Genomic DNA, 23051 nt, shown 5'->3' with positions numbered 1-23051 from the left:
CGTCCTAATAAACTAGAAACTATTAGAACTTTGGGTGTGGGTGAGACATTGAATTGTCGAGTGTATTGAGAGTTTAAGGTTGATGGAGTTTCTGAAATCTATAGTTATAGCGATTGAATCCAAGGAGGTTGTATGTTGAGAATTGAAGTTTTGGTATTCTTGATGAGAGATTGAAATGTTGGTAATTTCCTTGAGAGTTGGTGCTTGCATGTTAACCTTTTATGGTTTAGGTAGCATGTGAGTTTTATTTTCTAAGTCTTTTGTGTTGAATATATGAGTTACTTGAGTTTAGGATTGTAGTGGGAAGTTTGGATATGAGTTTAAGGTGGAAAGGAGTGAGTTTGGAAGAGGTATTTTGTGGGATGTTAGTACACTATTGTTGTCAAGCATAATTAGTTTTTGCTGCAGATTTGTTGTGCCAATATGAGTATCGTATTGACAGAATTAGATTTTGTAGTCTTCACAAAAGTTGTAGCCTTGGACGTTATCTTTCCATTGGAATTAGAATCAGGTAAAACGGAGGTCTAGAACTCCAGTTATAGCTACTTTGGTGATAAGAGGTCTAGTTGTAAGCGTTGAATATATCTATTGTGGTTTTTAAATTTTTAGCTAAGAAAATGATCTTTTTAGAATCTCATGTATTTATAAGAGTTGTAGCTTATTCTCTTAGATTTCCTTAGATAGGATTGAGATTATTTGGATGAGTATAACTCTGTGTGTATCATTTTCTTTCATAGTTGTTGAAGAGAGATGTATGCTGTCATAATGTTTTTGAACTGTTAGACAATGCAAGGATAAAAATTGATTTTGTTATGATGTTCTGAGGTGTTTTCATGTAGATTGAGAGGTTATTAAAGGTTGTATGATGTTATGTGGTAAAGTTGTTTCATGTACATGTTGTGTGGAGTAAATGGTGATTGATTCATACATGCTTGGGGATGGTATATATAAATGTTTAAAGTAGATATTCTAATATGATTTGATATGCGTGTATGTTAATACAAGGATAGATGACCTTATGGATTAATTAGTGGATGTTTGTGTGTTTCTTAGAAGATTCTACATTTCCTTTTAGAACATCGTCAACTCACGCAGTACATTTTAGGACAATTCGTTCCTCTAATGCATCATGGCCTATCGGTACCTCAACACACATCTCGTGACAAGCTGGAACATCGGTACCCCACTTCACAACAATATATGAGGAATTTAGGAAACACCCATTCACAAATGAAATCATGGAGGCTCTTTTTCTAAAAGGATGGAAAAATTTAGGGCTTGATATATATGATGGGACCTCTAACCCTAATGATCATGTCAACCTATATGTTTCTCAAGTTAGCATGTTCACTAATATAGATGCAATTATGTGCCGTTTATTTTCTACCTCTTTTAAGGGTGTAACTTTGAGGTAGTTTAGTCATTTACCCTCTCAGTTGGTGAATTCTTTTTGGGTACTTGTCTTTCAGTTCACTATGCAGTCTAGCACTAGCCAACACATATTATGACCTCAATGACACTTATTAGTGTCAAATAGAGGAATGATGAGTCTCTTAAGGCCTTCATGGATAAGTTTGGGAAGGTTGCTTTTGAAACTCTCAACTTACCCGAAGAGGTTGTTTTACACAAAATGTTGTCGACCCTCAAGCTAGGTCATTTTTTTTTTATAGTTTATATAAAAAATCAACTTTATCCATGGAAGAGCTTCACAAAAGTGCTACTAAGTATATGTAGATGGAGGAACTTGTTGAATTTATGAACCATTTCGGAGAGGATCAAGGAAAGGAAAAAAGGATTTCCAAGGAGATAAAAGGGAACATGACTGATCTCAACAAAATTAAAAGCACAAACATGCCCTTGAATGATTGAGAATTAGTCTCAAATATTTGACGAAACCATAAACAATAATTTAATATCCTCGTGAAGTTCATCTCCACTCCTTAGAAGATCTATAGATTTATAGAAGTAAACATGATTGATATTCCACAAATTTATTATTATAAATTTAATTACTATTAGTTATTAATTTATTTTTTAAATTTAATTAAGTCTAAACTTTATCTTCCTACTTACTAAAAATAAAATGAATAAAACCCCAAATGAACCAAGAATTCCTAAATATACTATTCTCTCACAACTCTCTCTGTTCATTTAGTAATACGAGAAGGCCACGAGCGAAGAAGACCCTGCCTCCGTTGAGAGAAGTTATTGTCGGAGCAAAGCTGTTGTCGGAGAGAGCATGTTTGACGGCGGAGACGCTGCCGCCACGAGCGAGGTACTCAACCACGCCAAACGCTACTCCACGCTCTCTCGTTGTTCAAGGAAACCCTTTCTCTTTCTACGACCACGTTTTCGGTAATCTGATTTCTTCGCTGCATGGTGGAAGTACGGTGGGGTGCTTTGGGTTCGTTGCAAGCTGGAAAGACGATTTCTTCGCGTAAGCCAGGTTGGATGTTCTTCCTAGATTTTTTTAGAATTTAGGAATTGAGATAATCTGAGTTTTCCTGTGTGAAGACCCAATTGTGGTGTATAACATGTTATTGTGGCTATTTTGTGCATAGATAGGATAAATTTTAATTACTGAAGGGGTTATTCTTCTAAATCAAATAATCAACTAATGGAAAAACAAATAATATCTCATTTGCCCATTATCACTTTTCAGGGTCGATCATGTTCCTCAGTTTTGGATTGATCAAATTATACACATCTCCTTTTACATGTTTTAATTAAGCTCATAGTGATATTCCATCAATAGAAGTTTGACAAAAGGAGAAAGAATCACAATAATAATACCTTTAAATTGCTTTGCGTAGTATATGTGAAATTTGTTCTCTCAGTTTTTAAATCTTAACTTGATTTTGTTATGTGAAACTTGTCTCTATCTATATTTTCTCCCACCTTGGCTATTTTCTTTTCTTATTTTGAAACCAACCCTCTTTTTCTTTCATCAAGTAAGTCACGCTGAAAAAAAGGTGAATATATGGTAAATAAATTTCTGGTTGTTGTCAGGAGAGTAAGCTTTTAAATTTCCCGCAATGGAGTGGGAGTGACTAGAAAACTAATAATGGATATTATGATAAAATCACGTGTATAGAAACATATATATGATTGTCAAAATTTTAACTATTGGTCTTTTAATGACAATTATGTACCCATTGTGTTGAGAGCTTCTGCCAAATGCTGCAATAGAATCTGAAATGAACTTAAAACAAGTGTATGTATCAATCAGCAAGCTTGAGAACTTTGAAAAAGAGGCAATTCATTTAGGGGGGGCGGGGCGGGAGCTGTTTAATATCTTTATAATATATACAATAACTGATAATAGCATGTGTGTTGAGAGCGTTAATCATTTTATTAAATTTTCTTTTGAAAAATGTGTGTATGAGGTGCTTATATATACATGGAAAGGGATAAGAAGGCCATTACATATGCTTATAACTTAAAATTAAGTATCCATCAATGTATGAGATGATTAGACACCTTCTTATCAAGATCAACTTGGGTCTTTTCTTCAGTTAACCGTACCAATTCTTCTTCTAATCTTTTAACATTTCCAATATGGCAGTTGCTTTCACTTTCTACTCCCTTAGACTGTGCCACCGTAATCAAATATTTGATAGATCATTTTCCATATGCCTCTCTTCATCCCTCAACCTCTCCAATTCAGATTGCAAATTGTACCTTGTAACCAAGATATGCGAGGAAATAATGATACAAATAAGAAAAATAAAACAAAATCTCATAGTAAATAAGTGCACTCAGGGAATAGGAGATGATGCTGAGATGAGATTCAATTATCATAATGATCTAGATTGTAAAATTGTCCACATTCGTAAATAGTAAAAATTAACCAGAGTTATTTACTTTGTTCTCTGCAATGTGTTAAGCTCCAATTGAATCTCATCCATAGTGCTCACTCCCTGTCCTTGAAAATCAAGCTTATATTCTAATTCCTCAACTTCCTTTTGCAAATGTTGAATTTCAAGGAAAAGCCGGTCAGCATTTTCAACAGGTTGCTCCAATGTCTCAATCAAATCCTTGTCAGTCTTTATTTGTGCTAAAACACCTAAAGCCTGAAAATTGCTGGAGTTGTATAATCCAAAACAAGTTAACACCAAGAGACTAAAAAAAAGAGGCAGAAACAGATAATATTAAGCAATTGATATAAAATAATAATCATCATCCACAAAACAAAAATTTAAGATAGGAATTGATGAGTACGTAGGGATTCAAATGCCTACTTAAAAGAAATTTCCAGGAAATGTTAAAAAGAAATTATGATACTTACATCATCAAGAGCCAGAGATTTGTCATCCATCTCTTCTTTAAGTTGCTGAATTTCCTTTTTGGCATTTGGAATTGTCTCCTTGCCAAGTTTAACATAATCTTCGTAAACCAAACGAAGCTTGTCCAGCTGCTGATATGAGGCTCTGCATTTGAGGACTCCACAGTGAGAACTTTCATATGTTCAGCTGAACTAGCAGCCTTCACTCTTTGCTGTAATTAAAAGAGAAAAAAGAAAAAAGAAAAGGCAATTCAAAATGAATAAAAAATATAAAGTGCTTGCTGAAAGCCAATGTATAGTATAATATTAATATCAGTATGTTATAATAGGTTGTGAAATGTACCAACCTTCTTGACAAAATTGTCTTCTTCTGAAGATAAGGAGCGCTCACAGCAAGGGCAAACATGATGAGCTCTTGCAACCCTTTCAAAAGTGCTTTCTGTTTTCTATAACCATAAGTCCTTTTTCCCTATGCCTTCTATTTTCTATCAATTCAAGTTTCTGTTTTGAACCCAAACCCTTATTGTTAGTTTGTTACGCATTCAAATCTTTCGCATATCAAAATTTATCATTCACCATGCATTTCTTCATTCATTTTCTTGCAATTTTACTTATAATTTCATCTGAAATTGTCTGTCGCTGTATAAATGTTTTTCCTAACAACTATGCATCTTTGCAAAATAGGGTTTGGTGGAGAAGGGAATTGAAGCTAGTTTTTGTTTTTTCCCAGTGGTGTTCAATTGAGGAGGAACAATGTCAGTGACGGCAGGTGTTAGTGATACTGTAATAGCAATTAGGGATAAGCTCAGAGGTAAAATTGGGCAAACGAAAGTTAAGCGTTATTGGCCTGGTAAAGTTCCTGAGTGGGCTGATGATGAGATAGAAGACGCTGCCCCCGTTGATATTAGACCCTCCAGGGAAGCTGCCTTGGAGAAAGCCTTTCCTCGTCACGAAGAAGATGCTGCTATTGTTAGAAAAGATGACCGTAGGCTCCGGCGTTTGGCTGAGAGCCGGATTGATAACCGTGAGGAGGTCCGGGCTGATCATCGCCGCATTCGGCAGGCTGAGATTGTCTCCACCATTGAGGAGGAGGCCAGGATGCAGGAAGGGTTGGAGTTGGAAGAACAAGATGAGAATGCTTTGGCGGAAAGAAGGAGGCTGATTAAAGAGAAGTTGCTTCAAAGAGAGCAGGAAGAGGCGCTTCCTCAAGAAGAGGAGGATGAAGAGGAAGAAGAAGAGGAGGAGGAGGAATCTGAGTATGAGACTGACTCAGATGAGGAATATACGGGAGTGGCTATGGTGAAGCCTGTGTTTGTTCCCAAGTCTGAGCGAGATACTATTGCTGAGCGTGAGCGTCTTGAAGCTGAGGAGCAAGCCCTTGAGGAAGCAAGGAAAAGAAGATTGGAGGAAAGGAGGATTGAGACAAAGCAGATTGTTGTTGAGGAGATCCGGAAGGATGAAGAGATCCAGAAAAACATGGAAATGGAGGCCAACATCGCTGATGTGGATACTGATGATGAAATCAATGAGGCAGAGGAATATGAAGCTTGGAAAGTGAGAGAGATTGGTAGGATCAAGAGGGATAGGGAGGATCGTGAGGCAATGTTGAAGGAAAAAGAAGAGATTGAGAGGGTGAGAAACATGACTGAGGAAGAGAGGAGAGAGTGGGAAAGGAAGAATCCAAAACCTGCTCCACCACCAAAGCAGAAATGGAGGTTTATGCAGAAATACTATCACAAAGGTGCTTTCTTCCAGTCTGAATCTGATGATCAAGCTGCCACTGTTGGATCTGATGGGATTTTTACACGTGATTTCTCTGCCCCAACTGGGGAGGATAAAATGGACAAGACAATATTACCAAAGGTTATGCAAGTCAAGCACTTTGGTCGTAGTGGAAGAACTAAGTGGACCCATCTTGTCAATGAGGACACTACTGATTGGAACAACCCGTAAGTTCTATTTTTTCTATGGTCTATATTTTTCAAGAGTAGCGATAGATTGTGTGTTCTATTCTTTGATATATTTTTCTCTGTTTTATCCCAAGAAAAAATATATATTGCATATCTTACTTCTGAAGTCCACCTGCTATGGCATTGGTTGAAAATGGTGTCAGACATCACTTTTACATACGTTGAATGAAATCAAGAAGCTCAAGTCAGAAGTGAAATATTCACGTATTATTTATTTTCCTCTTGTGATATAGAAAATTTTGCTTCTTATTAGTCATCAGAAGAGTGAGATAGTATTTTTATGAAGAATGGTTTTCTGATGTGGCTCAAAGGCCAAGATCAATAAGGTATATGTGATGATAGGGAAACGGTGCAGTCCAACCAATCACTTTTAGGGGAGAGAGATAACTTACTGCCAACCTGGAGCACCAGAGCACGAGGGGAGTGTGTATGGATTTGTCATAATGTGCCAATCTTTTTTCTTTATAAATATTTTTAAGATGTCTCACATTGACTAGGTATAGCCAAAATACTCTTTATAAGACTGGAGCAATCCTCCACCCTTGAGCTAGCTTTTGGGAGTGAGTTAGGCTTGGTTTGTTTCTGATATGGTATTAGAGCCAATTTAGTCTTAATCTTGGGTCATAACAAATATTCAGTCTTGCAAACTTATGTGTTCCAAATGTCCAGTTCTAGGCATGAGAGGTGTGTTAAGTTGTTCCACATTGATTAAGAACATGACCAGAATACACATTTGAAGACATGGACAATATCACAATAATTCTCCAGCCCTTCCTCGAGCTAGCCTTTGAATCAGTAATTTGGGGGTCATACATAGCTGCTACTTGTATACTGCAGTTACCCATTCTTCCAATCCCGGTTAGATCTATGATTTGTACCATGAACAGAATATCCTAAATTTCTGATAATAGTATTGTAATTGATGATGATCATGATTACTGTATTCTTGAGCATCATCATTATCATGATTTGTCTTCTATGGTAGGTTATTAACATTACATGAATGGGGATTTGAAGAAATCTAAATAGCTACTGTGTCTATAACTCTTCATATCGCTTTTTGTTTGAAAGACATGTGGCTCTCTTAGTACAGGTGAACACCTACACTTGTTTTCCTTTCACCTGGACCCAAGTTCTTAGGCTGTTTTTGTATAAGATGATTTAAAGTAGGAATCTGATTTTTAGAGTATTTAAAATGCTTAATTAAGATACTGAATTTCAATATTCAATATTTTCTTTAGAAATTCCCAGTATTTTGATTGGCCATCCATTTTCTCATGGAAACTATTTAGAAATTCCCAGTATTTTTGGATTTACGCATGCATTGGTGAAATTTCTGAAATCCCTCTATGCTCTTCTGCATTGTCCCTGACCTTGTATCTTTTGTTGGTCGTGGCATCACATTGTTCTTCAAACACCTTTCTTCAGAAGATATTTTTGTGTGCTCTGAACTGAAGGTATTATAAATCTAGTCCATTAAAAATAACAGACATGGCAAAAAAGAACTATGCATGCCTTTGGATTTAAATATTACGTTATGAAATTCAGGTCTTGTCTAAACTCTTGATAATATTTCTTTTAGGTAATGCTTGGTATATGACAAATTTTTTCATGCTTGGGAATTATGATTCATGGGAACTATAAATCCTAGGAATCATGAAAATTTGGTTGGTTGATCATAAATATTTCTAGAAATATTTAATAAATGTTACTTGAAAATCAATTATTTTTATTGCATTAAATAAGCAAATAAAGGTAACATAATGTTTTCATCGCATTGAAACTTTATTTTTATCCTGAAAAAGTTAGGTTCTCACCTTTTACATGGAAATAATTATGTGGGAAACCTATGCAAAAACCATCCTGGAAAATACTGTTTCCTAAAAATGTTATTTTTAAATAACAAATCAAACGCGGAAAACTAATATTCCCGATGTCAGATTCTCAAGAAAGTAAAATCTTTCCGTGTACCAAATTCCCCCTTGGAGTTTGTTGGTACTTTCCTTCTAGTTCTTGGATCCACCCTTTTGAGCATATACCTCACCAAAGTAATACTGTAGCTGAAAGGGGGCAAAGATTGGGGATTCTTTGATCGCCAAAGTGGGGCAATTGTGCTAGTCCACTCTTTACCCAGAATGTCCAAGTGGATCTCACTTTGATTTCTGAATCAAAAAAATACATGAAAGATTTCGTGCCTACTCCTTGTTCTAAATATTCAATTGGATCTCACATCAATGTTGCTCTTGGAAGGGAGCTAGCTATTGCATTAGCTTATCTGAAGACATGAGTGATTTTAGTCTGATAGAATTTCTCAACACTAAGAGTTGATGTCGTTGTACTTTAGGATAATGTTAGTAGAAACAGTCAAGAGTTAAGTTCTACTTGGAAGATTTAACCCAATACTTTCTGTTGCTCTAAGAAATGGAGTGGTGTGGGTATAAAAGTGCATGTTTGGTTTTGATATGGTTTAGTGAGATCTTGACACAAGTGCATGCTCATGAGTTATGCTTATCTGTTTTCATTGTAGTTTTGGATTTCACTTATGTCATTTGCTTGCTTGTAATTTGTGAAGTTAGGAGAGTATAACATAACATTTAAAAGTTTTGATTCTATATTAATTTCTAGATGAAGGTATATTCTGTCTTGAGACCATCTGAAATGGTACTTCTATTATCTACACAATGCTGACTCTATGTTTTGGATGTTGATGTATCTTGTTAAACTGATTCTACCACACTTTGATTTTATACAAACAAAAGGACTGGACAATTTTTTTTATCCCACAAGAATTTTATCATGCATTGTCATTCTAGGAGTCTAGGTTGATAGGCTTGCGGTCATGTCATTACATATTGATAATCATCTGTGGAATAATGGGCTTAAGTATGTTTAGGTAATATTTGCTGCATTGTCAAAGAAATTTCTGCATCGGCTTTCTGGATCTTACTTGTGTCTGATCTATCTCCTTTGACAAGAATTTGGGATTTGTTAATGCATTGATGATTGGAATTTATTTTTCTTAACTTGCGACTAACCTCCAGACCTCCCCTTCTCCTGGAAAAAAGAGTTTCTTTAGTACTACTGCTAGGACCATTTTATACGTATACATTCACTGCTGTAATATTTTGCTCTGATGTTCTTGTTACTATTGAATTGTATTACAGGTGGACCTACAACGATCCACTTCGTGCAAAGTATAATGACAGAATGGCCGCTATGAATGCACCTATAGCAAAACCTAAAGGAAGCAGAAAATTGAAGGACTGGGAATCTCGATGAACTTGATGTTACAGATTTATGCATGAAGATCTTGTCCTTTCAGTTATTAGACTTGGGTGAACTACCAGACTATAAATGTCCTTGTCCTATGTATGGTTATGTTATGGATCATGAAAGGCAGTTCGTGCAGATTGTGATAGGAATTCATCACTAGTTTATCTGGTTATTCTTTCCCTGTTAGTGAATCATAGCTGATTTAGAGTCCTGCTAGGGCCAGCCTAGCCTTATGCTATGACTTCCTTTATTTGTTTTGTCATAGTTTTGGCTGGCTTTGAGGATTTTGTTGAGTTTGCTGCCTATATTGTTGCTTTAGGAGCCACTTTTTCAATTTAAGATCATTAATGTTCGAGGGTTATTTACTGTATATATACATACTATTAGATATTATAAAATCCAATAATTTAACAACTTTATTTTGTTTTTTGCATTCCCCCTTAATTCAGTTAATTGCCTCTTGTAAGAAAAACTAAAAATTAGTATCCTTATCCGCGCTAGACATACAGTTTGCATTTAAAAATGTGATTATCTAATTTCTCTATAATTTCACATCTTATAAACTATTAAACAACGTTTTTTAATCTACTAGCAATTGAATATATTACTTTACTTTGATTATCTTCACAATTTTTGATATATATATATTTGGATAAGACATATGGTAAGATAATAAGTATTATTCAATTATCTCAGTGAATTTGAAATTTGAATAATGTTTTTGATTTGAAGAGTCCCCTAATCTAAATATTTCTGTTATAAAAAAAGTTAGATAGAGTTCATCTTAATGTATCTCTCACGATATATTTGACGTTAGTCCAACCCTTTATATAGTGCTCTTTAACAAGTAGAATTGTTTAAGGTGAAGCTTCTTATTTTGTTGGAGTATTGCATATGAAGAAAAATATGATTTCAATAAGGAAAAGTGGTCTTCTCTTATGGTTGTGCGCGATACATTTGTGCTTCTTGCTCGTTGGTTGCACTTCAAAGACTTCATTTAGGTTTTACTTCATCCTAATTTATTTGTTTCCCTTAACTTAATCGTTCCTACTTTAATTAACGAGACATTTTTCTCTTCAAAATTGCCAAGTTTTAAGAAGAGAAAAAAAGAGGAAAAAGAGTCTCTTCTGCACTGCATATCACATGATTCTATTTTGTATTTTGACCTTCTAATTTACGTTACCCCTTCTATAAAGAAAAATTTCTGGAGAAAATGCAATTGAATCTTACAATTATTTTCGTGTGGGGAGACATTATGTATTTAATTTTCTTAGTTGTCTTCAAATATTGCTAAAACTTGGCCTTTGCTTCATTGTGATGCATGAACGTCAAGGAATCTGTATAAAGCTAAAATAAACTGTGTGCGTGTGTGTGTGTGTTTTTTTTTTTTTTTTTTTAATTATTAGAAAAAATTATAACGATAAGAATGAGAATAGAATATAAATCTTTATTCATCTATTTTAATTCTTCACCACTAACTGACCCTCGTGGTATAGAAGCTGTGATTATAACATTTTTAATTTTTTTCTTCTTATTTTTCAAATTTGTTTAAATTGTTTTTGTTTTTATTTATATTTTTCATAACATTTCGATTTTCGCCCTTAGAAAATTATGATTTTAAAATAGTCTCGTAAAATTTCTCTTTTTAACTTTGATCTTTATTATTTTGTTTTAATCTTTGTATTATACTCAAAATTTTTCTTTTTTTCTTTGTAATGTTTCTTTTATTTCTTATATTTTTTAAAGGACTAACTCAAAAACAATGAAATATTATACATACTAAAAGGAAAAAATATTATAAATACTAAAATAAAAACAAGGACTAAAATAAAAAAAATCATAAAGATTATTTTAAAAAAATTACAAGAACTAAAAAAAAAAAAAAATAGAATGTACATTCAAAATCTAAATGTGTTTATACGATACTAAATAAAGTTTAGTTTCATATATTGCTTTTTATATCGTCGATTAATAAGAAAAATTTTACATATAATTTTTAAGGTAATTATTACAAAATTAGGAATTTTATTATATATTTTTAATTTATGATTAGATAATATTGTTAAAAAAAAATAGTATGATAAATATACTTAGGGTTTAAGATGCATTATACCGTGGTAAATGTACTTCAAATTAATAATATAGATTTTTTTAGTTTAGCTATTTGTAATCCTTCCAATTGCAGGAGTTTATATATTCATACAATAGAATGCATAACGTGCTTGAAGGTCACAACAAATTCAATAATAGAGGGTATATATACTTACGACGTCTTTAATTATATTCACTATTTTCCTTTTAAGTAATTACTTTTCAATGAAATTAACTCAAGCTTTTTCTAAGATTAAATTAAAACTAATAAAGAGAAGTAAAGTTGAAGTTATGACACAATTGACAAAACTAAACTTGTGTAATAGTTTCATTAGAATAAATTTTGTAATAGTTTTACATTATTTAATAATTGTTAATTATATAATTTTATCTCAAAACTCAGCATTATTAAATTAAAAATTTCTTTCATATAAATCACATTTTAAATTAATTCATATTTATTTAATACCCAATTCATGTACATTTAAATTAACGTAATATACTACTTTTTTTTTTAACCAAAACGTAATATACTAGTTTAAAAATTAACGAATCAGTAATTTCTTTCAGTAATTCTGGAATAACTTAATTTAATGACAAGTTTTTTTTTTTTAAAGTTAGATATAAATTATTTCATCACTAATTTTATTTTTTAAAAAATATATAAAATATAGTTTATAGTTATTTATTTATTTTTATTATTCAATTTTATAATATTTAATATAAATAATATTTTGTAATAACAGTTTGATTTATAGAATAAAGGGTGTAAAATGTAGCTTTTTTAATTCTTCAATTTATTGTAGTCCTGAGTTCTTTTTTTTTTTTTTTCAATTAATTATTCAAATTGATTCGTTACATGCTTTTCCTCATTTTCTTTTTCCTTAGTTTGTGATTGCCTAACTAACTTTTATCGCCCGAATTAAAAGGTTAATGGATTGTTTATGGAGACGTACGTGGATTGACATTTTTTCATCCATACTCTTTAATTTGAATTTGAATAATATTTTTAAAATTATAGTATTTATTAACATATAATATTAAAGATGTAGATTAGTTTACTAGTTCAATAGAAAATTCATCGAAGAGACATTCATTTTGTAAAGGAAATTATGCAATACTATACATATAAACACAATTCATCTCGTGTTTTAAATAGAATTGAAAACACTCACTTATAAATTGTGAAAGGTTATATAAATACTTGTTCCTACCGTAAGTTTGCTGTCATCATTAGGGTCATCGCATCTGAGGTATTGTCCGTTTTGATTTGTTGGACCGTCATGGTTTTGTCCTTTAAAAGGTATCTCGGTAGATTAAGGAGGAAGAGTGTTTATAAACTAACCCTTAGCCTCGACTCCTAAGCGATGTGGGACTTTTTTAGGCATACCGGGACAAGCCCCCCAGTCGATGCTAAGGGGCATGAGTGGCCTAGGCCCTCCTTCTAACGCCAAATGTTCCTACCGTAAGTTTGCTGTCATTGTTAGGGCCACTGCATCCGAGATATTATCCGCTTTGGTACTCGTTGGGCCGTCACGGTTTTGTCTTTTTAAAAGGCGTCTCAGTAGGTTAAGGAGGAAGAGTGTTTATAAACTACCCTTAGCCTCGACTCCTAAGCGATGTGGGACTTTTTTAAGCATACCGGAACAATACTAAATATACTTTTGATCACATTCATTAAATATGCATAACGGAGACTGAAGAGTTCATTTTCATTTTTAAGATTGTTATCATGACTTGCAAAATTTTGCAAATGATATAACACATCTCGAAATGGAAATAAAATTTGGCATCAATTAAAAAATTTACAATCCACTAGGAAATGTTTACCTAATTATATGTACAACACTCATATATACTTGATATAAAAAGTATAAAAGAAAAAATATATTTATCATTTAGAAACTAACATGAAATCATGAGTTGAATTAATGTTATTAGATTTGACCTAGTAAGAAAGTCGGTTGGGATACTAGATTATTGGGTTAAAGGTTAAACTATTGAGTCAGCTATTAACTCATATGATAGTTTATATTAAAAATTATAAATAATTGAAAACATGTGAAACTTATGCTTTAAAGCATTGAAAAATATCAAATCATACTTAAGATAATCTTATAAAAGAAACTTACAACACAAATTATTATAATTCCACGAGACTAGTCTTAAAACCAACATTCACAATCAAGACATAACTTCAAATTTAACCGATCCATACAATGTAATATTTAAAAAATTTTAAAAATAATATATATATATATATATTTAAATTTTAAAATATATATTATGTGTCACTATATAAATATATAAAATTAATAATCTAGTGGTGGTATAAAAAATTTTGAGATCATGGATTTGATTATGTTAGTTTTCACTTTTACATTTCTTCTTACATATGTTCAACAAAAGTATTGTACATTGCTTGGGCACATGGGAGAACAAAAGTATTGGTTGATATAGTGATGGAATGAGATGTACACTAAGTTTAACCAATGAGATGTACACTAAGTTTAACCATTGTTTTTTATATATATTGTTTGTGTGTGACTACCTAGCCTTATTCTACATCGGTAGTCGGAATGAGTTATATTCTCACTCCCTTATTTTTCTTGTGGTTGTTTTATATGTGATTGTAAGAGACTTATTTTTTGGAGGAGTCTAGTTGGTTGAAGGGAGAGTTGTGATATTTGTGATAACGAGGATATTAAATTACATTTCATGCTTTTTTTTAGGAGTTTTAGTTTACTTCCTTACAACATACTTTTCTTAAACACTACTACAGGATGCATTAACTACATCAGTTCTGCGAAGCCATCTATGCATTAACTAAAACTGATGTAGAATAAAGCAACTTAGAAAATGTATACACTTCTACATCGATTTTGAAACCGATGTAGATTATGCATATTTTACATTGATTTTCCTGAGAACAATGTAAATTTGTGTATAAATTTACATTGGTTCTATGAAAAATTGATGTAGATTTATATATAAATTTATATCGGTTCTCAGGAAAATTGATGTAAATTAATGCATAAATTTACATCGATTCCTTAGAAAATTGATGTAGATTGTATTTTTTTTAAAAAAAATAATTTATTTTTAGATTTTTTCTGATTACCTGTATTTTGTTATATAATCTTGGTATTGAGCATCCATCTCACAATAACTTTTTTGGAATTGATCGCTCTACACCACTACCCAGGATTGTTAATTACTAATTATGATAATAAATTTCAAATACAATATACCAAGGGAAAGGGCTTCTATATTCTATCATTCGAATTGTCACAACAATAACAAGATTTTGCCAAACAGATCATATAACATAAACACCCTAAAAAGAACCCAAACAAATAAAAAGACTAGTTATATAACACAACTGTATACAATGTACAACAATCTCTTAAATTTTAGATATGATTTTGTTCTACAAGATATAAAATTAGGTAATTAAAGATTAGCTACATGTGATAAAGATATACTTATCACTAGTTGTATTGACGAAATATCACAAAATTAGAATTTAATTTTGTCATGATTTGATTAGTAAATAAACCATGCATGTAAATCTTTAGATGCAATTTTCCTGTTAGGAAATTAAAAGATTAATCAATTAATATGAATTAAAAATTAGTTTAGTTACGAATTTTATTAATAATTGAAATAACAATATATTTAAGTACAAGGTCGCTAAGAAAATGTCAATATATTAAAGACCTTTATAAAAAATTCAATCATGCCTTTAAACTTATTATTCTTTTTTTATACTTGTGCAATATTATTAAAGTATATGATTAATCAAAGTTACTTATGAATTTGTGAAATATTATAATATGAATTTGTGAAGTATCCAATATTCAATCATTTATACTTGTGCAAAAATTCAAGACCTCCAACAAGGTTAGATTCGGAGCCCAATAGTTCAATCATGCCTTCCCATTGCTATAAAAGAATGGATGAAGTTAGAAATCTAAATAATAATCAAGAAAAGAAATGTTCATAAATAGGAATAAACTAATATATATGAAAAATCTTTCAATGTGTTGCTTATTATTGGAGTATTACAAGAACTACCTTGAAGCTTTCATTGGATATTGGCTTTCCAACAAAATCAAATAACTGTTGGGCAATACTATCTAGACAACTTCTGTCTTGGGCTTGTTGAAGCCAAAATACTCCGACACCTTATGGTCATGTTTCCAATGATATACTCCAGCAATCTATATATTTCTTGTGCAGGTTAGTTCTAGTATACTATAGTATGAAAGAACAGTATAATATTTTCCAATCCCCAGGCCAGGCACACAATCAAAAGTATATTGTAGTATGAAAGAACAATATAATATTTTCTAATCCCCAGGTGATGAGATTCCACTTGGAATTCTCATGAACACTTCAAGCTTCTCGGAATTCCTTAGAAGATCAACAAGGAAGAAGACTCCAAGTAGCTTCAATGTGACCTATGATTGCTTCTAGCCAAGTCCGGAGAAGAGTAAGTTTCCTAACTCTACAAGGAGAGGATCTCAAGTAGGGTAGAGTTTTAGGAAAAGGTGACTTTCGGAAGGGAGAATTCTAAGAAGAGAAATCTCATTCAATTAATCCAAAAGTAGCTACAAGTCTCGGCCATATAGAATATATAGGGTAAATTAGGTCAAAGTGAACCATGGGTTAGCCTAAGGTTAAGTGAAACCATGGTATGGTTACTTAACCTTAGGCGCCCAAAATTTGAATTCAAAATTCAAATTTTGGGAGCCAAACCCGAAACCTCCCATGTGCACCTCATTTGGAATGTGATTTGCCTTCCATTTGAGTTGCATTTCGGTCACACCATGTGCATGTGTGCACATGGCCGAAATGCATATCAAATGCAAAGCTAATTACATTCTAATGACAATTCACATGCAACCTTAATTAACCCTAATTTCAAATGACCTTCAAATGAAAATGCCTAACCTAAGTGGCCGAAAATACAAGGCCCAAAAAGAAATACAAGGCACCAAGGCCTAATCCTATACTAACCCTAATCTAATGGGCTTGAGACAAAGCCCAACAAAATAAAGTGATGGGCCTTTCTTGGGCTTGGGCCCACTCTTCATGCATCCTTCTTGTCATAGCCCTAGTAGTTGGGCCCTTAGCCCATGGGCCTCCTCCATCACCAGGCCAGGCACGCAATCAAAAGATGCAGGTTACCTTTATAATATTTGAACTGATATGATCAAGCTCATACAAACGGCATATCTCAATATTTTGCATGAGTAACAATTATTTTCCTGTTAGTGCAAGCATATCAAAAACATATTAAACCATGAGGAAATGACTTGTTAAATAGATAATAACAAATAGTACACAAAAACAGTTACCTTAAGCAACACATCATTTTGTTGAATAGATTTCCTGTAAAATAAATTTTCTAACAAGCACATTCCCTGCTTCATGCATGATTTTAAATATATTGGAGTTATCTGCAGATGTGTGAACATTAGACCATAGGAGCACCAAACAAATTATTGTCCTGTTGATCAAACTGTAATCTCATAAATTAACTTTCATTTGGCATTGGCTCGGTAATGCTAAATTCTATTTACAAGACATCAATTTCATCCTTACTCTTGGTTTTTCAACGATATGTCAAAATCAAAGGCATCTGTATATGCGAAATAGCAATTTTTGATGTGCCTTAATCAAACATTATTCATCAATTTGACATCAGATTAATAGGATATTTTTGCTTAAGTAACTAGCACTCACTTGCTAGGTCAATGCATGTGATGACAGAATTTGAGCATATGTAACCTGATGTATCTCCACTATGCTGATTCCCCCCAAACCCATTATAATCAAAACTACACTAAATTAAAAAATCAATGCAAAATAGGTTTTGAGAATTTTGATTGTAAGCTTACTTTGAATCAGTTAACAATAGAAGAGAAAACAGCTCTCACTAAGGGCCAAATTCTTTGGAACATCTGCTAAAACAACCTGAGACATTGCACAATGCTTATCCAAGTTTAAAATGTGAAGGGAAAAATTGAATCAAATAATAGAATATTAGGAAAAAAAATAGACCTAAATCTTTGACAGCAATAGTCCAATAATCACCTCAGTATTTTCTTCAAGAATTCCAATCATAAGTCCCGCCAACCTATGTGTACTAGATTGTGGTTTCAACTGGATGCATTTCTCGGCCAAATTATAAACTACTATAAAGTAAGGATAAAAGTTACATCTAATACATATCATTATCCTACCAAAATTAGAACTTCACCTTAATAATATATAATAAATAATTCAATTAACAAACGTTGAATAGAACTACAGAATAAGCTAGATATTCTCACGATCTTTGAGAAGCCTTGCCACAGTTACTTGCACATTTCTTTTCGTTATATGTTCTTGCATAGTTACAGTAACCACAAGAACCAGATGCTTTGTAAGTAGGCCAATAGCGGCCCAATCTTTGTCCATTTATCCACAGTTTACCTTTTCCCATACTGGCCATGTCTAAAGTCAGTGGTGCAACTCTAGTTGGGGCATCAAAGGTAGTCTGTAATAGTATAAAAAGGTTGAATCTCAAGCAAGCCGAAGCAATGGTGAGAAAGAGAAAGCACGGTGAATGTTCTCACAAAGAAAGGCTCTAAATTGGTAATCATCACCACCACCTTATCAGACCCATAAATCGTGTTGACAGTATCTACTTCTGCATCATCCAAAGTCAGAAGCTTTTTGGCGGCGGGAATCGAAGGTGTGTCACCGGCAAGGCTTGGATGGTGGGTCTGTTCAACCCTGAACCCTAAACAAAATATATCACACACTATAGCAAGCTTTGAAAAATTCCAAAATAGTTTTCAAGTAAACTTACGAATCTTCTAGTCTTCTCTTCGGCGGCGAACTCGCACGAGCACCACCACGTTTCAGGAAACCTCCTTTGGTAGCGTTTGTGGATTTGGAGCACCACCACATTTCTAGCACACTCCTCCGGGGTTGTTGAAGGTCAGCAATAGGAGAGTGCCCGCGAGAGTGTTGAGATGTCTAGAGGGAGAGCTCCTTATGGTTGTCAAAGGTCGGAAGAAAAGAGTGCCCACGAGAGCTCCCGTCCGCGCACAAGAGAAGAGCGCACGTCCGAGAGTGTTGAGATGTCGAGAGGGTTTGTCACTTCGGAGATTTGGCCTTCACTTCATTGATCAAAATTAAAACCGATGTAAAATAACTTTATCATTTCGCTTTTATATTGGTCAATCACAAAATCGATGTATAATTTTTTATATCTATATCGTTTCTCCATAAACCCGGTGTAAATATATTTACATATTTTATTTATTTACAAAATTGTTACTATATTTTTCATTTATATCATTTTTATTAAAACTGATGTAAATATAGTGATGTTAAATAGTACTTTTCTAGCAGTAAAAGTTGTAATAGTTAGGCATTGATTTAGTTTTATTAAAATTTCGAATGTGATACTCTTTATCTTTGTTTGAAATCATTCAAGTATGATATTTTCTTTTTATAATTATTGTATTATGCATACGAGGTAGAGAGTGTCACACTTGTCATCACTAACTAATGGTACTTGCTACTCATCATTAACATGAGGCAAGTTGTTGCTCCCATCATCAACTAATGGATCTGTTTCCTAACCACAAGCCCTAACCATATTGTTCCTCCCTTCACCAGTTAATCAAACTTCCTCTTCATCACCAGTCAAATAACATAGTAAGAATGCAACAACCTAACAAGAATCACCAAATAAAATTGCTACAAAACACCCACATTTAAGCTATTTCAATAAAAATATAAAATTATTCATGTTCTCTAAAAAAAATCAATCATTAAACAAGTAGTGAAGAACATTAAGGTAATTAAACATAAAACTTCAATGATTTCAATGAAGATGAAAATGAAACCTACAGGAAAAAATGTATTGAATAATGTGTTCAACATACATATCTTTTCTTCGGTGAAAAAAATTACTAACACCCTAGGGAACATTTAACAACCCACATGCTCAACTTAGTAACAATAAAAAAAAAAATTAATGATTCAAATTCAAGGGAAAAAGACGTGAATGACCGGTACAAAGATATGAAAGGTCTTCAATTCTCAAAGGCCTAGGTTAAAAAGGAAAAAAAATAACTAACTTTTCACCTCCCTAATTCAATATTATTGATCCTAAAAATGAGATAAATTTTTTCCATTAATATCCCTACTAAGTTAGAAGTGATTTTACATTTAAGTGACAAACTACATCATTGGTTATGCGATACATAACATGTTAAGTAGTAACTTGACAAAAAGAGTTAACATTTCCATCATGGTAGGGATCAATTTGTGTGACGAAAATAAAAGTTAAGGATTAAAGTTTCATTTTTCTTAACACAAGGACTATTATGATAATGCCCCATAAAGTTGAAGACCAAACTGATACTTTACTCCTTTATAAATGTGTGTGTGAGTGTATGTACGTAAGGATCAAATTACTCAAATAGTAACTTTTAGTAGAATTAAGAGTTACTCTACTAAATAACTCTTATAGTTACTTGATCCCCATCTATAAACATTCTTATGTATTTATAGTCAAGTAATATTATTTATTAGGATGAAAATTATATGCTCAAATTATTGTGTGTAACATCCCAGGCACACTAGAATGTGAAAGATCTAGAAGTTGTATTAATGTGAGACTATATTGTCAAAAATGAGTTAAATGAATTAATTAGTAATATTTATACCAGCAAGATACATCTACTTTTCAGTAACCCATCACTTAAGAACTTTATAGCTAAACATACTTGACATTGATCAATTTAGGGATGGGTAACCTTTAGAGAAATTTCCTAGAAAGTGAGTGAGGATAAAACATGTCAAAAAAATCTTCTATAGGCTTGTGGGAACAATTGTTAATCTTAAAAGAAGTTGAGCATTTTAGAAAGGGCTACCTGTAGAAGGTTTTGATCGGTGAAGGGTTTTTACCAACAAGAAGTTATGTGAAGTGTTACTATGTGAAATGTTATGGAGTGCAGCCATTAAGACATCAAATCAAAGGGACATTACACTATGTGTATGTCTGTGTGTGTTTATGTGTGTGAAATTTTGCATAGAATAATGGGCAATTTTATTTTCTCTACAAATAATGTCACCTTGAATCCAGCTTCGCTATAAACATTGGATAAGGAAATGCCACAAGGTAGTGGTCAGTAGAGAGAGGTTAGTGATGTGAAATATTAGAATAAGGTAAAATAAAAAAAATGAAGGCAAGTTTCATCTCAAAATTCCTTTGTCACAAAGCCTTTTAATCCTTACAAGTAAACATTGTCAACACGTGTACACCTTCCAAACCATCATCAACACATGAGAATTTTTATTCTCTAAACCAAAAAATGGAAAATTGAGAATTGCACTATTACTGTCTAAGGTCATGCTATGTTTTCAACTTACAAAAAAAAATCCCTAAGCCATTCCTGACTTCAAAATTTTAATTAATGCCTACCATTAAGGTAGGACTAAATACCCTTGACAAAGACTCAGGCATGATAGTATCAAATGGAAATGTGTTTGTAGTTCAATATAACCAAGATCAGTTTCCACTAATATTAAGAGGAAACGATGGAGGAAAACCATATTAAAAACTCTACTTAGGGTTAAATTATAGTGGCCCTAAAAATCAAATTTGTTTTCTGGCTAGAAATCATCAAACATAAATTTAGTAGTTGAAGGTGAAAGAGGTCATATTATTTAAAAGGACACGTATTATTACCATATAACATAATCACAACTTGCAAGGGAAATTACCATATTATAGATATTCAAATGTTGTAACTGATGGAAGAAACTTGGAGAAGAGATTGGCGTTTTCCTCCTAGCTCCGTCTTCATTGTCCAATCTTCTCTTAAGGCTTTAAGCTTCATGGAACAATGTTCAAACTACAAGAGTTTGAAGGAAGCAACAAAAATGGTGTGGAAATCTTCTTGAAGAAGAAAAAGAAATTTGGAAGCAAGGCACAAAAGGAAGGAATCCTTTGTGAAGGTTCTTAAGGAGAAGGTTTTCTCCTAGGTTTATACCTTTGAAAGTAGAGAGAATTTCTGAAAATTATGATCTCATATATGTCAAAAGTGATTACAAAGTCAATGAAAAGACTTATATAGTGGAGGAAAACTTGTGGTGCAAGCTAGACTAACTATGGTTCAAGGAGAACCATGGTTAGTCAAGCTTGACCGGCCTATTTAGTTTATGAGGCTTGTGGAGCAAGCTTCTAACTTAGAATCTTGGGAAGCAAGCTTCTAACTTAGAAGCTTGTAGCACAAGCTTCCCAAGTGTATAGAAGAAGCTATGCAATTCGGCCAGAAGTGAGCTAGGCAGCCTTGGTGCTTTCCTTCACTTTTCTAATCCAAAAATCTTGGAATTGGTTTAGTAAGGTTCACCCCAAATGATGGTGAGACCTAGCTAAATCAATTCCTTAGAAAAAAAATGTAGGAAAACAAGCCCAATGTGTAAAATTTAGCCTAGGCCCACTTCTAGCCCAATTGCTAGTTACACCTACATACCTTACTATTTGTCACCCCACTTCTACTATTAAAAATATGAAAATAAATTACCCTTAATATAAGGTCAAATGGAGAAAAAATCTCAAAGTAACATACCCTAAATACTTAAAGGAATATCCTATAATAAAAGAAAGAAAGTGTCTCACAAATACAAAGGCAAAATGAAACCTATACAAGAAACTACTATGTACAAAAGAGTTAGGCCACTTCTCAAGATGTGATGGCCCACATGGAGAGTAGCTTGGGCCTAGAAAGCCCACTAACCTTCAAGCTAGCTAATCCTTCCTGTATGCTCCTAGTCATAGCTCGAGTAATTGGGCCCTTGGCCCATGGTCTTCCATCAGTAACTTATAATCGCTATAATTTAGATAAATTAAGCTTGCACATAATGACTAGTTTAATAGTTCCTATACCTAATTTTGTCTTCCAATTAGATAACCACTTTATTATTACACACTAGATTAATCCATAATGATTCATTTAAAAACCTTATCCATTTCAAAATGATTTATTAACTAATGTAATGTTTCAAACTAGCAACATGTGATGAATAAAAAAATTCTATTGAGCTAATTAAAGTTATGAATTCAAAATTTTATAATGAATGATCATAAACTTTAGCATACCTTGTGCAAGTAACCAACTTCAACCTTTTGTCTTTTGGTTAATTTACTATCTTTTGAAAAATCATTCTGCCTTTGAATCTTGCAAAGTTCAGGTGATAGAGGAGTGAACAATAAAGGAAGGTAATATTCAGAATCAAAGCCAAAAAGAATGAAATGGATGAAACCATTTTTGAAGAGAAAAAATAAAGGAAAAAATTTTAGTCTAATTATATTATTCATATTCATATGATAAGAATGGAAAAGTATGGAATCAATATAA

The 23051-nt window shown here is 32.8% G+C and overlaps 2 protein-coding genes across 18 annotated transcripts; one reads left to right on the top strand and one right to left on the bottom strand.

Annotated features, from left to right (window-relative positions):
• Nucleotides 1-2114: 2114 nt before the first annotated feature.
• Nucleotides 2115-9961, top strand: LOC109818645 (uncharacterized). 2 transcript variants are annotated; one of them, XM_083074988.1, is made up of 3 exons: nucleotides 2115-2446; nucleotides 5016-6234; nucleotides 9420-9961. In XM_083074988.1, the coding sequence occupies exons 2-3, from the start codon at nucleotides 5039-5041 to the stop codon at nucleotides 9532-9534; spliced, it is 1311 nt and encodes a 436-aa protein (XP_082931114.1). In that variant the 5' UTR covers nucleotides 2115-2446; nucleotides 5016-5038; the 3' UTR covers nucleotides 9535-9961. The 2 variants fall into 2 exon arrangements, with proteins under 2 accessions (XP_082931114.1, XP_020239764.1); XM_020384175.3 differs by having other exon boundaries at nucleotides 2116-2446; nucleotides 4970-6234.
• Nucleotides 9962-16192: 6231 nt separating this feature from the next.
• Nucleotides 16193-18828, bottom strand: LOC109818642 (beta-galactosidase 12). Of its 16 annotated transcripts, none has more exons than XR_014433924.1 (6): nucleotides 18482-18828; nucleotides 18246-18405; nucleotides 17689-18166; nucleotides 17526-17601; nucleotides 16983-17146; nucleotides 16193-16892 (listed from the first exon to the last, which is right to left on the bottom strand). XR_014433924.1 is itself a non-coding variant. In XM_020384172.3 (3 exons), exons 1-3 carry the CDS (start codon nucleotides 18580-18582, stop codon nucleotides 17957-17959), a joined length of 471 nt encoding a protein of 156 aa, XP_020239761.1. In that variant the 5' UTR covers nucleotides 18583-18828; the 3' UTR covers nucleotides 16193-17956. The 16 variants fall into 16 exon arrangements, 1 of the variants encoding a protein (XP_020239761.1); XR_014433927.1 differs by having other exon boundaries at nucleotides 16983-17134; XR_014433929.1 differs by having other exon boundaries at nucleotides 16983-17084.
• Between the last annotated feature and the right edge of the window lie 4223 nt (nucleotides 18829-23051).

The sequence above is a fragment of the Cajanus cajan genome, chromosome 5 (genome assembly GCF_000230855.2).
Source record: "Cajanus cajan strain Asha chromosome 5, NIPB_CcT2T_4, whole genome shotgun sequence".
In the NCBI taxonomy this organism is placed as follows: Eukaryota; Viridiplantae; Streptophyta; class Magnoliopsida; order Fabales; family Fabaceae; genus Cajanus; species Cajanus cajan.
This window is presented reverse-complemented; position numbering and strand designations above follow the sequence as displayed.

Bases quoted from the DNA above. Each gene is read 5' to 3' on its own strand.
- LOC109818645 (XM_083074988.1), top strand. From the start codon at position 5,039: ATGTCAGTGACGGCAGGTGTTAGTGATACTGTAATAGCAATTAGGGAT. The intron at 6,235-9,419 runs GTAAGTTCTATT...ATTGTATTACAG, and splicing joins ACTACTGATTGGAACAACCC to GTGGACCTACAACGATCCAC.
- LOC109818642 (XM_020384172.3), bottom strand. From the start codon at position 18,582: ATGTGGTGGTGCTCCAAATCCACAAACGCTACCAAAGGAGGTTTCCTG. The intron at 18,406-18,481 runs GTAAGTTTACTT...TTTAGGGTTCAG, and splicing joins AAGAGAAGACTAGAAGATTC to GGTTGAACAGACCCACCATC. The intron at 18,167-18,245 runs GTGAGAACATTC...ATACTATTACAG, and splicing joins CCAATTTAGAGCCTTTCTTT to ACTACCTTTGATGCCCCAAC.